Source organism: Vitis vinifera, chromosome 16 (assembly GCF_030704535.1).
Source record: "Vitis vinifera cultivar Pinot Noir 40024 chromosome 16, ASM3070453v1".
NCBI lineage: Eukaryota > Viridiplantae > Streptophyta > Magnoliopsida > Vitales > Vitaceae > Vitis > Vitis vinifera.
Genome location: NC_081820.1, coordinates 18940830 through 18955681, shown reverse-complemented (window position 1 = coordinate 18955681; position 14852 = coordinate 18940830). Strand labels below are relative to the sequence as shown.

Below are 14852 nucleotides of genomic sequence, written 5' to 3'. Positions count from 1 at the left end.
GGTTTTCTTCTCTCTCTCTCTTAACAAGATGCTAAGATATATCACAAAGTTAAAGTAACATGGTCCAAGAAGTCAAAACAGTCAAATATAGGAATTAGAGTTCAAGTAAGATTCCAGCTCCAAATGCGAGCAGAAGGTTGAATTCTATTCAACTATAACCAAAAATGATGCAAACTAGGGATATATTACAAACTTAAAGTAACATGGTTCAAGAAATCCAAACTCCAAATGCGAACAGGAGGTTGAATTTTATTCAATTACATCCATAAATGATGCAAACTAGCACGGAATACACACCTCTTCCTTCACACTAGAAGACAGTATGGAAGTAAATTGCACAAGCAAACTATCTCCCAGCCGACTGCCTAGAAAAAATAATGAGTTTCCAATAGCAGCAATTCCCTATGAAAAATGGCATTGTAGATCAATGTAATTTTAGTTTTGATATAAAAGTAAAACAGATAAACCATTAAGACTTGAGCAAAACAAGATGAAGATATCAACAAATGTAACCAACCGAAGTAAGCACTGATGCCCTAGACTTTGAAAGATCAAGTCTGTGAACAACCCTGCAGAACAAAAAGCAAACAAGTAAGAATCTGTTAAACAAGATTTACATAACTAGAGGGTCATTAAGAATATAAAAAATAATATGGATAACAACTTGAAATTTGGAATGATATGCGTACAATGAATTTCCATATAAAGGGAAAGAATGTAATTGCATGCCCTCCTTCTCATTTTCATATCCTATAACTACTTCAATTTAAGCAGAAAAAGAATCTCAAAATCTGACCAAGCCCATTCAAAAGCCACATCTATGTTTATACCCTCATGAGTTGTTGGCTGAAAAATAAAACTAAGGAGCCAATTGAAGATAATACTCTTGTTTTTTAGGTTATTTTTTTTCTTTCTTTCTTTTTTTGTCTTTCCCTTTTGGTAACCAATTCAAGAGAATGCTCCAAAGTCCAATCTATTCATTGTCCTCAAAAGTAGGTCCAAGTATGAACATCATCCATTTGGGAAGATAAACTAATGTTGAAATTCTTTAAGAAAATGGACTAATAGTAGAATGGATGATAAACGTAGAAACACAGATTATTCATACAGGTTTAATATGAAAAAACAGATATTCAACTCGCCAGATCCATCCAAAGGATAAATCCATTCCTAGTTGGGGATCCCATAAATTCAAGGTTCTTAAGAACCAAAGGATTCCTAGAAAGGAGAGGAAAGATCACAAAAGTTGAGAAATCTTTTAGTGACCTCAAAGTTCTGTAGGCACCTGTACAATATTTTTTTTTATCAGTAAATGAAAATAGTATTGAAAAGCGCCACAAAGGGGCACATCAAAGTATGCACAATCTAATACAATGGCTGCCAAAAAGCGCCAAAAAAGGCAGTCAATCACATAATGTTGGATGGGTATCAGAATCAACAACAGTAACAACTTATCACCATAGAAAGATTCACTAACTTCTATGTCCTCCAAATAATTAGAATAAAAACAAAGATGAGTTAATAAAGATCCTAGGCAACAGGTGATGTGACCTTGCTATTAAAGCAATTTCAAACAGTAATCCCCTTCTCTCGCCACCCCTTTATTCTCCTTCCCAAACAGAGAAGAAAAAGAACATGGTAAACATTTCTGCATCCACAAATGTGAGCTTAAGTCTATTTTGCTTCAGCAGAGGCAGTGAGCATATCCCACTATATATTTGCAACAAAAGAGAAAAAAGAAGAAGATGATGATGAGATATTAACTCATGAAGATGAAAATGGAAGAATTTTTGTTAAGAAAAGATGAAAATGGAGGTTTTTAATGAGAAATCCCAGCAAGGCATTTATCTCAACTATCAGTGAAGCAAACCTCAAATGATATGGGCTTATCCCTCTACCTTAAACTATTTAAATACTAATAAAACTTGAACTTGGGATTCTGATTCATCGGAGGACACTACCGCTGAGCAACCACCAGGGAGGCAAAAATGAAAATGGATGTTAACTATAGATATTTTAACAATATGTAGATTTTCCTTTGCTGTCCCATGAAAGGATGAAGGTGGTTCACATTTTTTTCTCATTGTCCATTTTTCCCATCCTTTTTGCCAGGGTGAATAGGAGTCTCACAGTGGCAGCTTCATAAGATGCCAAATCCCTCCCAATAGTTGGAAGGTATAGATGATGATGCAATAAGGATTCTCAGTTGAATGCCAACAGAATATAGGAAGCACATGTCAGTTAAATAGGCACATCTAGGGAGAATAACAATCAAGAAACTCTTACTCTCGGCTTAATGAATAAATTTTTATTTAAAAAAAAAAAAAGACATAAAAGACCACCACATACCGTCCATCATAAGCCAGTGTCAGCAAAAGTAGCTCCCCTGTTTTTGTTGACAGCATAGCCACATCATTTGATAACCAAGTTGCATTGGCAGCATCAAGCTCCACACTAAAACTTGACCTGGGCATCTCCTGGCTGAAATGAAATGGAAAATTTGCTTCTAGGTTAGAAATTAATATAAAGAAGGCTTAAAATTACATCCATTAAATCATCTTGATATAGGACAACCCCAGGATGATTGTCTACAATCAAATAAGGTGGGATAAGGGCCTTAAGGCTTCAATCTCATAGGATTTAAATAGGGCAACAACAATTAAATTATAGCAGCAAGAAAAAAAAATAAAGTAAAGTAAAAGATACAAAAGAAAAGATAAAGAAGAAAGCTAGAAAACCTTAAAGTCTCACTAAGGCTTTGTTGGAGTCATACTCCCATATAGAACAAAAACAATGTAGTCTCACACTTGACTCAATCACTCATTAAACCCACTTTACATCAATTAGTCTTATTTATAGACTTTAAAGAATCTTAAAAATTGAATAAAACTATGACAAATTAAACATATAACTTATTAGGACTCTTATTCCTTCATAAAGCGTCCCTCTAACTGAGTAAGAAAGCACCCATTGCACTCCAAAGCGGGAGAACAAAAGATGTCACGACACCATTGTGTTGACACAATGGATAAGTAAGAGACACACTTAATTAAAAATAAGTTTCTATTCATTAAAGAAAAAAAAAAACTATTTTCTACAAAGCTTTTAACTTTAAAATGTTCATAACTTTTAGAACACTTTCATCTTTCAAAAGTTCTTATATTATGTTTTAATTTCATTTGTTGGAGGCCTTGGAAGTTTTAAAAAATAAATAAAATCCTCATAAGTTAATATGTAACTTGGGATTCTTTTTAAATGATTTGAGTTTTTAGAGAAAGTTGCTTTTTTGTGTAGTTCCTATCAGTTTTTTGGGGTTTTCTAAATCCTATAAACAAGTTTAATGATTGAGAACAAAAACACAATGAATAATAGTAATTTTTGTCTTGTTTATTGGAAATTGATAGAATTCCCTAAGTTGAAGGATTTGGTTGGATTTGGTTGGATTTGGTTAGTTGTATTATAATTAGCTGATTTTTGTATGAGATCATGGGAAATCAGAGGTTTCCTCATCTTCCACTTCTTATGCATTTGCACAATCAAACTTGATAAAGCCCTTAATACCTCCACCGTCTGTAATCCTAGTTCCCGGATCATTGATTTAGGAGCCAATGATTATATGGCCGAAGAACTCGATCTTTTCTCATCTTATACACCATGTTCTGGAAAACAAAAGGTGCAGGTTGCAAATGGATCTCTCATCCCTACAAGTGATAGAGGAAATGTAATTATTTCACACAAAATTACTCTCTTGCCTATCGTACATGTTCCTAACATGTCTTGCAATTTATTGTCCATCAATAAACTGAAAAAAGTCTTCAATTGCTTTATAACCTTTCTCCCAAATCACACTGTATTTTTCAGGACCTCACTTCAAGAAAGATGATAGGCAGTGCTAAGGAGAAAAATTGCCTTTACAACTTAGATACTGAGGCAGGAACAGAAATCCAAGCTTAAAAATTAAAGATAATGAAGTAAAGGGAGCAAGAGAAGAATATTGGTTAATGCATGAGAGATTAGGACACCCAAGTTTCTTTTACTTACAATGGTTATGACCTAAGTTGTGCATCAATTTAGATCATTCTAAACTTAAGTGTGAAGGATGTGAGTTGGGAAAAAGCCATCATCTTCCCTATCATTTGGGTAACAAAAAAGTGAAAGTCGTTTCTCTATTATCCATACCAATGTTTGGAGAGCCTTACTAGTAACTTTTTTTCTTTAGGACTGGGTGGTTTATTAGTTTATTGTTGACTGCAGCAGGACTGCATTAGGTATACCTCTTAAAGGCAAAATCTAAAACTATTCCCACTTTCAAATATTTTTACACAATGATCCAAAATCATTTTTTGTGCACAGGTGAAGCTGACTAAATTTGATAATGGAGTGAGTATTTCAATGAGAATCTTAGGTTCATTTTCACAGAAGGGTATTATTCACCAATCTACTTGTGTTGATACTCCCCAACAAGATGGGGTGTCAGAAAGGAAGAAAAGACATTTGTTAGAGGTAGCTTGGATACTTTTGTTTGCTTGGAATCTTACTAAACAGTTTTGGGGAGATGTTATCCTTGTAGCAGCCTACTTAATAAACGGAATACTTTCAAAGGCCCTTGACACGAAAACTCCTATTGGAATCTTGAAACAATATATTTCTCATATGCCATGCCTTGGATCACTTCCTCCAAAAGTTTTTAGCCCAACTACTCTTGTTCATATCCCAATCAAAGATTGATCTAAACTTGTAAAGCCATTAAATGTATTTCTTAGACTACTCTCCCAATAAAAAAGGTAACAACTGTTGTCACCCACCTTCTTGAGAAAAAATTCATTACAATGGAAGTTAGTTTCTTTGAAAAACAACCTTATTATGAGAAAACTAATCTTCAATGAGAGAAATGGCAATTGGAAGATTAGTCTCAAGCTTGGTTAATACCTTTGCCAATGCCTACTTTGGAAAATAAGAAAACAGTGGGAGAAAATGAAGAAAAGAGGGAAGGTCAACAGAATCTCAGAGATGCTGAAACTGCTGAAAGAGAGATGTCAAACAGAAATTCGAAGTTACTTGTCTACTGAAGAAGACCTCGAGAAACTAAGAACAAGACCCTATCTCTTTTGTACACGGTTAGTCATCAACTCCTGAAGGAGGTATTTATCCCTCATAATTCTACTCTCTTAAATCCTAACAATACTACTTTAGTGTTCAATACTGCCCTGGACATTCCTATAACCATTTGAAAAGGTGTTAGGAATAGTACCAAGCATCCGCTCTCCAATTATTTGTCCTATCACAGGTGAACAGAAATCGCAAGACCTTCACCACTCATTAAACCTTGGGTTCAGTTTCCAAAACTATGCAAAAGCACTTGCTGATCCTAAGTGGAAGGAAGCTTTAAATGAAAGAATGAAAGCTCTGTGCAAGAATGATACTGGGACATTGATCTGCCTAAACGGAAGCACCCGGCTTAATGTAAGTGGGTGTTTACCATCAAATACAAGACTGATGCTTTTATGGAAAGATAGAGAGCAAGATTAGTCCTAAAGGATTTACACAAACCTATGGAATTGACTACCAGGGAACCTTTGCACATCTTGCAAAGATGAACTCTATTAGAATCCTACCATCTGTTGGTGCAAATTAGGACTAACAACTTCAACAATTCAATGTAAATGACAAGACTCAAGAACCCTTTCTTGCACGGAAATATGGAAGAAAAGGTCTTCATGGATCTACTTCTAGGTTTAAAGGGACAATTCAGGAGTGGATAAGCATGCAAGCTGAAAAAAAAAATCATTATATAGGTTAAAACAATCTCCAAGGGATGGTTTCAAAGATTTGCTCAATCACTCGTCAAATTTGGGTACCAGCAAAGTCAAGGAGATCATACTTTGTTCATCAGATGATCATCTAGAAAAAGGATGACTATTCTTATTGTTTTATATTGATGATATAAAACAATATAAAAAATGAAATTGGCTAAGGACTTTGAGATCAAATATTTGAGAAATTTCAAATATTTTCTCGACATTAAAGTAGCAAGATCAAGAAGGAAATCTCTGTATCTCAAAGGAAGTAAACTGTTCATTTATTAAATGAAACTAGAACATTAGGGTGTAAACGTACAAATACCCTTATAAATCATAATCATAAGTTGGAACCAATAATGGAAGGAGTACCAATTGATAAGGGAAGATATCAAAAACTGGTTGGCAAGTTAATTAATTTCTCTCTCACAAGGCCACACATTGCATACGTAGCAAGCATGTATGTCAATTTATGAATGCTCCTTGGGAAGGCCACATGGAAGTCATGATAAGGATCTTAAGATATTTTTTTTTTTTTTTTTATTGGAAACAATACAGAGATATATTGATAGATAAAAAGGAATACAAAAAGAAGGATGAGGAATCCTCCCACCATAGAAAGCTAAACTACAGTAAATTACACTGAAAAACAAGCGAACACTCTAAAAGGACCATTCCTTATGGAGTACACACCGCTAACCAATCAAGTTGTATCACATTAAGGGGAGTCCCCATAAAAACCTTGGAACAAAAAGCCCAAAGAGAAGCAAGGAAAACAATAGAGTCCCAAAGATACTCTGAATTCCTTGTTTTATCCTCAAAAATCCTCGCATTTCTTTCCCATCACACAACCCGAATAAGAGCGATGCTTGCAACTTGCCACAAAACTATCCCCCTCTTAGAAGACCCAAAACCATTAAATTTGATGGACATCATGTCAAAGATGCTCCTCGGGGGGACCCAATCCATCTTAGCTAACTGAAATAACCTATGCCACAACCCAATCGTCAAGGAACAATGAAGAAAAGTATGATCTGCCGATTCCCCATGCTTCATGCACAGAATACAAATATTAGGACTAAGGGCTTTATAGGGTCTTCTCACTTGTAGCATGTCATTAGTATTCACCTTCTTGTGTGCCACTAACCAGACAAAGGATTTCACTTTGAAAGGAACTTGAGAATTCCAAACAAACTTAGAAGGGAAAACCTAAGGAGATCCATAAAATTGAGATAATACTAGAAAGAAGGATTTAACTGAAAAAAGCCCTGAAGAAGATAATGGCCAAAATATGGCATCTGGAACCGAAGGACATAAATGCAATCCATCGAGAGACCGCATGAGGCCTTCTAAGTCCTCTATCTCAGAATCTGACAGGTTACGACGAAAATTTAAATTCCAAGAGAAAGGACGAGTAGGACGAAGAACTGAAGAAATAGGGATGTTTTTATCCAAGACTACTCTAAATAGTCTTGAATATTGGGTTCCCAAAGGTTGGTCCCCCCACCACAAATCTTCCCAGAACCGAATTCTTTCCCCATTTCCTACTACAAACCGAGTAAACAAGGAAAACTCCTAAAAGACTTGTGCAATAGCCTTCCAAGGACAGCGATGTGACCATCTGACTAAAGTGTTAGCATCCCAACCATTGGAGTGTGAACCATAAATGCTTAGTATGACCTGATGTCATAGAGCTGAACTCTCTCTAGGGTACCTCCACAACCATTTCCCTAAAAGAGCGAGATTCCTCAGAGAAATATTCTCAAAACCCAAACCCCCTATTGCCTTCGGTTTGCACACAACCTCCTACCTCACTAAATGATCTCTTTTGCCTTCCCCAATCCCTGACCATAAAAAATCCCTTTGCAACCTCTCGATTTTTGCAGCGACTGAAGCGGGTAATTTAAATAAAGAAAGAAAGTAACAGGACACATGGGTAAGGCAAGATTGGATAAGAGTTATCCTTCCCCCAAAGGATAAGTATGCCTTTTGCCATCCATCTAATCTTTTTGAAATTCTCTCAATCACTGGATCCCAAAATCCACCCGCCCTGGGGTTCCCACCCAAAGGAAGACCCAAATAGAGTATAGGCCAGCCAGAAGCCTTGCAATCAAGCGTCTCCGCCAATCTTGAAAGATGAGCTTGATCCAGATTGATGCCATAAATATTACTCTTGTCAAGGTTGACCTTGAGCCCAGAAATATGCCCAAACACTAACAAAAGACTCTTGAGAGCCTGCAAATCTTCCTCCCTAGTGTTAGAAAATAAGATGGTATCATCGGCAAATTGCAAATGAGATACCCTAGTTCTATTTCTACCCACCCTGAAACCCTCCAACATATTTCTCTCCTCTGCTCTCAAAAGCATCCTACTCAATACATCTGCTACTAAAGTAAACAAAAAAGGGGATAAAAAGGGTCACCTTGTCTTAATCCTCTCGATGCCTTAACCCACCCTTTAGCGCTACCATTCACCAATACTGCATAAGATACCGAGGACAAGCATCCACTCATCCATTTCCTCCATCTAGGACTGAACCCCTTCTTCTCCAACACTTGATCCAAAAAATCCCACCTTACGTGATCATAAGCCTTTTCAAAGTCAATTTTGAAGACGACACCTTCCTCCCTTGATCATCTTCTCTCATTCACTATCTCATTTGCTATGAGAACCGCATCTAATATTTGTCTCCCTTGAACAAAAGCGCCTTGAGTAGAGTGGATGGTTTCATGTAGAACCCCTCTTACACGCCCTGAGAGCACTTTGGCTATTATCTTGTAGAGACTACTGATCAAACTAATAGGTTTAAAATCTGAGATTTTCTTTGTCATACTCTTTTTGAGCAGTAGAACAATGAAAGAGGTATTAGTGCTTTGATTGATGATTCTGCTCCTATGAAATTCTGCGAACACTCTCACTAAATCCTCCTTAATCACATCCCAACTTGGAATACTGCAATAGTAAAGTCATCAGGCCCCGGAGCCTTGTCCCTATCCAATTGAAAAATGGCCTAAGAAATCTCTTCTTCAATGAAAGGGGAATCCAACCTTATCGCGCTCTCTTCCGAAATAGGGGACCAATCTAATCCTTCAATACTCCAAGACTCTCCTGTAGGACTCGCGTAGAGTTTTTCAAAGTAAAATAAGATCTCCTCTGTGATTCTCTCGGCATTATTCAACACTAAGCCCCTTTCATTTTCCAACTCCTTGATATATTTCCTATTTCGCCTGCCATTAGCGACTTTATGAAAAAACTTAGAGTTACAATCCCCTTCCTTAACCCATTTCACCCTAGCTTTTTGTCTCCAATGAATTTCCTCCCTCAAAATTAATTCCTCTAGCTCCCTTTTTCTTAAGGCTCTTTGACCTAACAATTCAGAGGTGAGACCCCCTTCCTACTCAATGGCATCAAAGTTAGCTAAATCATTGAGGATACTTTTTTTCTTTTCATTAAGCTCTCCAAAAGAAAACTTATTCCACTCCTTTAATTTGGCTTTAACATATTGTAGTCTCCTCGTGAACTTGTGGCCTTCCCATCCGTTTCCTTGAAAACCACTCCACCAATTTCTAAAGTTCTCCTTGAAATTAGGATGTTGCAGCCACATATTCTTAAACCTAAAAGGTGTTGAGCCCCACATGAACGGGTTGGTATCCAAAGCAATTGGCCAATGATCCGAGGTCCTTCTAATAAGGGCTTCTTGAAGGCCTTGGGGAAAGAGCTGCCCCCACTCATTTGAGTAAAGAAAACGGTCCAATCTCTTACACACGGGAGACTCTTGCAAATTTGACCAAGTGAATGATGCATTCCGAAGCGGTGGATCAAGCAATTCACATTCTCTAATAAAACTATCAAAGTCCCTCATGCTTAAAGTTAGCCTAGAGCCCCCCAATTTTTCTGAACTTCTCTTTCTGACATTAAAATCACCGCCCACACACCATAACGGAAAAGTTAGACCATAAATGTCATAAAGTTCCACCCAAAAATCCTTCCTAAGTGAGGGACTATTTAGACCATAAACTGCAGAAATCCAAAGAGGTCCACAACCGTCCAAGGCGAACTTGACAGAGATCGAGAAAGAGCCTAATACCACCTCCTCCCTGCACAGTTTTTTTGAGTCCCAAATGAACAAAATCCCGCCTGAATCCCCACACGTCGGAAGAGCAACCCAATCCTTATTTCTGACCGTCCAGACACTACCCACAAACCTTCTGTCACACTTCTCCTTTTTTGTTTCCTGAATCATCACAACATCCGGATTCTCTGACCTAAGGAAATCTTTAACCACCCTTCGATTATTACTTGAACCCAAACCCCTGGCGTTCCAACTGACAATTTTCATGAAAAAACACTCGGACCCTAACCCTCCAAACCAAATCCACCAGGTCTCAATCACCTATGGGGCCTCTATTCTTCCTCCTGGAGTACACCTTAATGTCCAGAGAGCATAGAACCTCTCGCACTTTAGCCATTTTCCTAGGGGACAGGCCATCAATAAGAAAGTCTCCCGATGGGGATGCCACAGTATCCCCCGGACTACCTGACAACAGGTTAGAAGACTTCCTAGGGGTAGAACTCTCGGACAACTGGTTAGAAAAAGCACTCTGATTCTCCTCCTCAACACGGACAGGGATGCCAACATAATTTAAAGAGCCAACAACGCCTTTTTCAAAAAAAAATTTAGAATTACCTTAATTTACCGTAGGAGACTGGGAAAGAAAAGCTGAATTTGGAAGATGAGGACCAGAGGGACATGGCAAAAGCTTTTCCAGATTACAAGAAGGGAAAGAAGAAGGCTCGGGTGGCTGAGAAGAAAAAGGCTGACATTCCTCCATGTTTTCCGCTCCCGGAATTTCACAATTTCCTTCCAAGATGATTCTTTTACCTTTGATTCTTGGAATATAAGGTAAATCCGTGACTAACGAACCACGAGGATCGTACCCCGCTCGGCCTGTAAATCCTTCTTTGTCTTCTTCGAGATGGGATTTTTGTGAGTCCACCTCTCCTCTTGACGCCGAGGTCTCTTCCCTCGACCAGCTCTTACATTTCCTTGACAGAAGACAGCGGAAGATAGGACTCTTTCATACCTCGTACCTTTTGAGATCCCGTCCCGAAATCCACTTCCAGATTGCGGACTTCGCTAAATGGTGATGCGCTCCGTAGGAGAAGAGGCTCGCTACTACTCCGTTGTCGTTGTCGGCGATCGACGCTTGGAGGGAAGAGGTTGGACCACATCTTCCTTGAAACTATCGTCTTTTCCTCCTACGTGGAGTCTCTCATTTGAACCACTGGAGCTTTCCCCTTTCTCGTTGCACTTTCTTCCTTTTGAGACCTACCTTTCATACCAGAGGGCTTCGATCCTCCTAAAATTTGGCCCAACCCCGATGGGCCTTTTAACTTACAGCCCACGGTCCGACGCCCATAACTAACGTCTTCTATCTCTGAAGGTGGGCTAGGGTTGGAAAGAGTCTAGGCTTGTAACTCATCGGCCCGACCAACCTCTCCATAGATGACCTCGACGCCGGCCCTCTCATCGCCTGGATAAGGCTGCATGGTCGCTTTTGCAAAGGAACCCACTCGCTGGAGAGATGGAGGCGATGCCGCTACAGTCTCGTGGACTTGAGGAGCATCTGGGCCAGCGTGAAGCCCACGACTCCTCCTCCCTCTTTAGGCCCTTACAGGCTGGGCTTTAAAAGAAGTATTAGGCTCTATGGGCCCACAAATGTTTTCTTCTGCTGGGCCCAAGCTGCTCCCTTCCCATCCATTCTCCCTTTTGGCCGCCAGACTTGTACTTGAGCACCGATAACGTGCCCAGGGAAGAAGCTTCCTACTGTAGCACTCATTGCCCCTGATGCTACCTCGTAGCCCCTCTGCAAATTTTGTCGACTGAGAGACGCAACCCCTCGCTTTCAACCACTGGTTCCTACAATGGGTTGTCTCGGACGTGACAGTGTCGTCTTCACCCTCTTCTCCGGTGACTGAAACTGCTACTGTATATTTCCAGGCCTCGTCTTCCACCTCAAGCAACGCTGGTAGCACAACATTAGGAAACATCTCCACCCACAGCATCACCTTCGTCAAGTCCAACAGCTTCACAGCTTCCCTTGCCACCTTCGTTACCCTCCCCCACTTCTTCAAAATGAATTTCAATTGGTCTTCATCCCACAAGTGAAAAGGAAGACCTTTCAATTCTAACCAACCCCTTCTGAATTTTCCGGGAATAATCATATTTTCTCTTAGCGACCATCTTCTTAGAAGAATAGACCTTCCTTTCACTAAAAGTCTTTCCTGCTCTTGGAACCATTCTGCTCTCCTTGCTGAACTCACAAAGAAACACCCCTTGAAAGCGGAAATGGGATTTATAGACACCATTCCTTTCACGCCCATCATCCTCGCAATGGCTTTGCCTTCGTGAGTCCAGTCTTGGACTTTTTCTTTGCATTCGCATATTACGGCTCTGGCCCATTTTCCAGCTGACAACGGAACTCCAATCCTAAGTCCATCCTCTGCAACTACTTCTGCGTATGACCGACCACCTCTATATATGCCCTACTCATTTGAGTATCTCCAAACGTCTCCTTCGAATCTCCTCCGACTTGATCAAAATAGTCTTGCACTGAAAGAATCGCCTTCCTAAGGACTTCCCACCCATTGCCTTTAACACCCTCGAGAATGACAAGAAGTAAAGGTTTCCTTTTTGTAGCAATCTTTGTGATTTTCATGAAACGCCCTGTATTATTGAAACAAATCTCCATCAAATGAATTTTAGTCTTGCCCTTAATCTTTCGTATGAATCCCCTGGAAGCCTCCAATTCCACAGCTTTCTTCAAATGCTCCATCAACCAATCCAACTCCTCCTTTCCAAATCCTACTGATACAACAAAACCTCGGCTCCTTTCTGTTACTGATACCCAAGTTCCGCCATTCGATCCTTCAAACTTTACCTGAAAAGACTTTTTCTCCACTTCAAACTTTTCAACTTTGCACTTCATCATGCCCATTGTCAATCTAGATAACTTTTGACAACCATAACTTGAGGATCTTAAGATATCTAAAGGTTAATTCAGACAAGGGTTGTTATTCTCCAAAAATAATCACATTATGCAAAGTCTTATATCGATGTAGACTGAGGAGGATCAATGATTGACAGAAGGTCAACTCCTAAATATTATACCTTTGTGGGAGGTAATCTGGTGACTTGGAGGAGTAAAAAGCAACCTATAGTAGCTAGATCAAATGTTGAGGCAAATTTTGAGCTATGGCCTTAGGTATATGTGAACTCGTATGGATAGAGACTGTGCTAAAGGAATCGCAAGTAGAGATTAAAAGCCTTATTAGGTTGTATTATCACAACAAAACAGCAATAAGAATAGCTCATAATCATGTTCAACATGATAGAACCAAATATATATTAAAATAGGCAGGCCTTTCATCAATGAGAAGATTGATAGTGAACTGATTTGTACTCTTGTTGTCTCATCTAAGCTGCAGTTAGCTGACAGTTTCAAAAAAAGAGTTCTCAGTCCAAGTTTCAGTTCAATGACAAAAAAAAAAATTCATTTTATATTGACCGATTTGTTATATTCCTTTTTGTATCACCCCTTATTCATTTTATACATATTCCTTGTGCTATGGGAAGAGAACAAAAGAAAATTCTTTAGGAGATTTACTACCAGAAGAAATCTAAAACTAATTGTATTGTTCTGCCATCTATATATGCATGAAGAAAAGGACATCATGTAGATAGTAGATGTTCTTTTTATGGATGTAATTTATAGTGGTATGAGCTGTTGATGGCTGATAGGGTGTGAGTAAATTTGTGTTATTTATTTTTTACTGTTTTTGGTTGTTGGTTTTCCATGTATGCAGGGGCGGATCCAATCCATGCCTAGGATGGGCATATGCCCCCCCTGAAATTTTTAAAAAGAATATTAGCATAGAGGGATTTGAACCCTTCCTCATGAATAGGTAAAGAATCACTTGTTACCACTAGACTAACTACACATACTTTTTGTTCATTTTTTGCTCTCCCTGAAATTAATAGCTAGATTTGCCCCCCCTCAAGCCATTTGCTCGCTCCGCCACTGCATGTATGCTTCCTATATGCTTGGGTCCTCTAGCAGCTTTCTATAATATATTTATTTTACTCATTAAGGAAAAACAATTTTCTTTTGTCCATTACAGTTTACATAGATGCTAAAAACTTAAAGATTGCTAACTAGAGAAACCCTTGAGTTTCTATAGTGGCAAATAACAAATTCTCCTCTCTCCCCACCCCTTATCCACCCAAATGCACAAACTTAAGAGTACATTTAATATGCAGGAATGGAAATGGGAATGGAGATGAATTATAAGACCATGTAGAAAAAAGGAATTAAAATCATAACAAGAATGGATTTTGGTTTCAATGAGAATAAATTTTGATTCTTACTCTCATTTCTAATAAGTAACCCAAACACATTTATAAATGGGAAATGGAATGAATTTTTCTCATTCACTATTCCAACATTCCAGACATGCCCTCAATGCCTATAGGAAAGGAGGTGCAATCCTGATGCATAGGCTTGGAAGCATGCAAGGAACGCTTAGAAAACAAAGGAAAAGAAAATTCGAAGACTAATGCATTCTGAACAAATGCCTCATGCTATCCCAAGTCCATCAATTAAATCTAAAAACACAGTTTCTCTTCCTCCATAGTTTCCTTTGACTAAAAAACAATAAAGACTTGAGGAATAATGGTTTTCAGTGTCAACTCAGAGATATCTAGATCTTCACAATATGGTTGGACACAGAGTCCTTCATAGAATGGCTTGATTACAATCACAAGCAAAAAAAAATTGATAAGTAAACAAACCAAATCTATTAAAATTGTTATATGAAGGCACACCAAAGTACACAAGTCATACACAAAAGAAGCCAAGAAAGAAAAACAGAAAAGAAGGGCAACAAAAACCAACCATCCCTTCAAGGAGATTCTAACCAATCTATTAAATCTAATATGGTTAGGGAGCCACCATCTATGTATATCCTAATCCACTACAAAAGATACCAAAGAAA

At 38.5% G+C, this 14852-nt stretch overlaps 1 protein-coding gene across 5 annotated transcripts in view; it reads right to left on the bottom strand.

Annotated features, from left to right (window-relative positions):
* Positions 1-14852, bottom strand: part of LOC100256706 (cleavage and polyadenylation specificity factor subunit 1) — a 117542-nt gene that overhangs the window by 60138 nt on the left and 42552 nt on the right. For all 5 annotated transcript variants that reach the window (XM_019226130.2, XM_019226129.2, XM_059743321.1 and 2 more), the window contains exons 8-10: positions 2350-2481; positions 518-569; positions 298-402 (exon numbers count right to left, since the gene is read on the bottom strand). In XM_019226130.2, coding sequence (XP_019081675.1) covers positions 298-402; positions 518-569; positions 2350-2481 — 289 coding nt within the window. The remainder of the gene's footprint in view (positions 1-297; positions 403-517; positions 570-2349; positions 2482-14852) is intronic.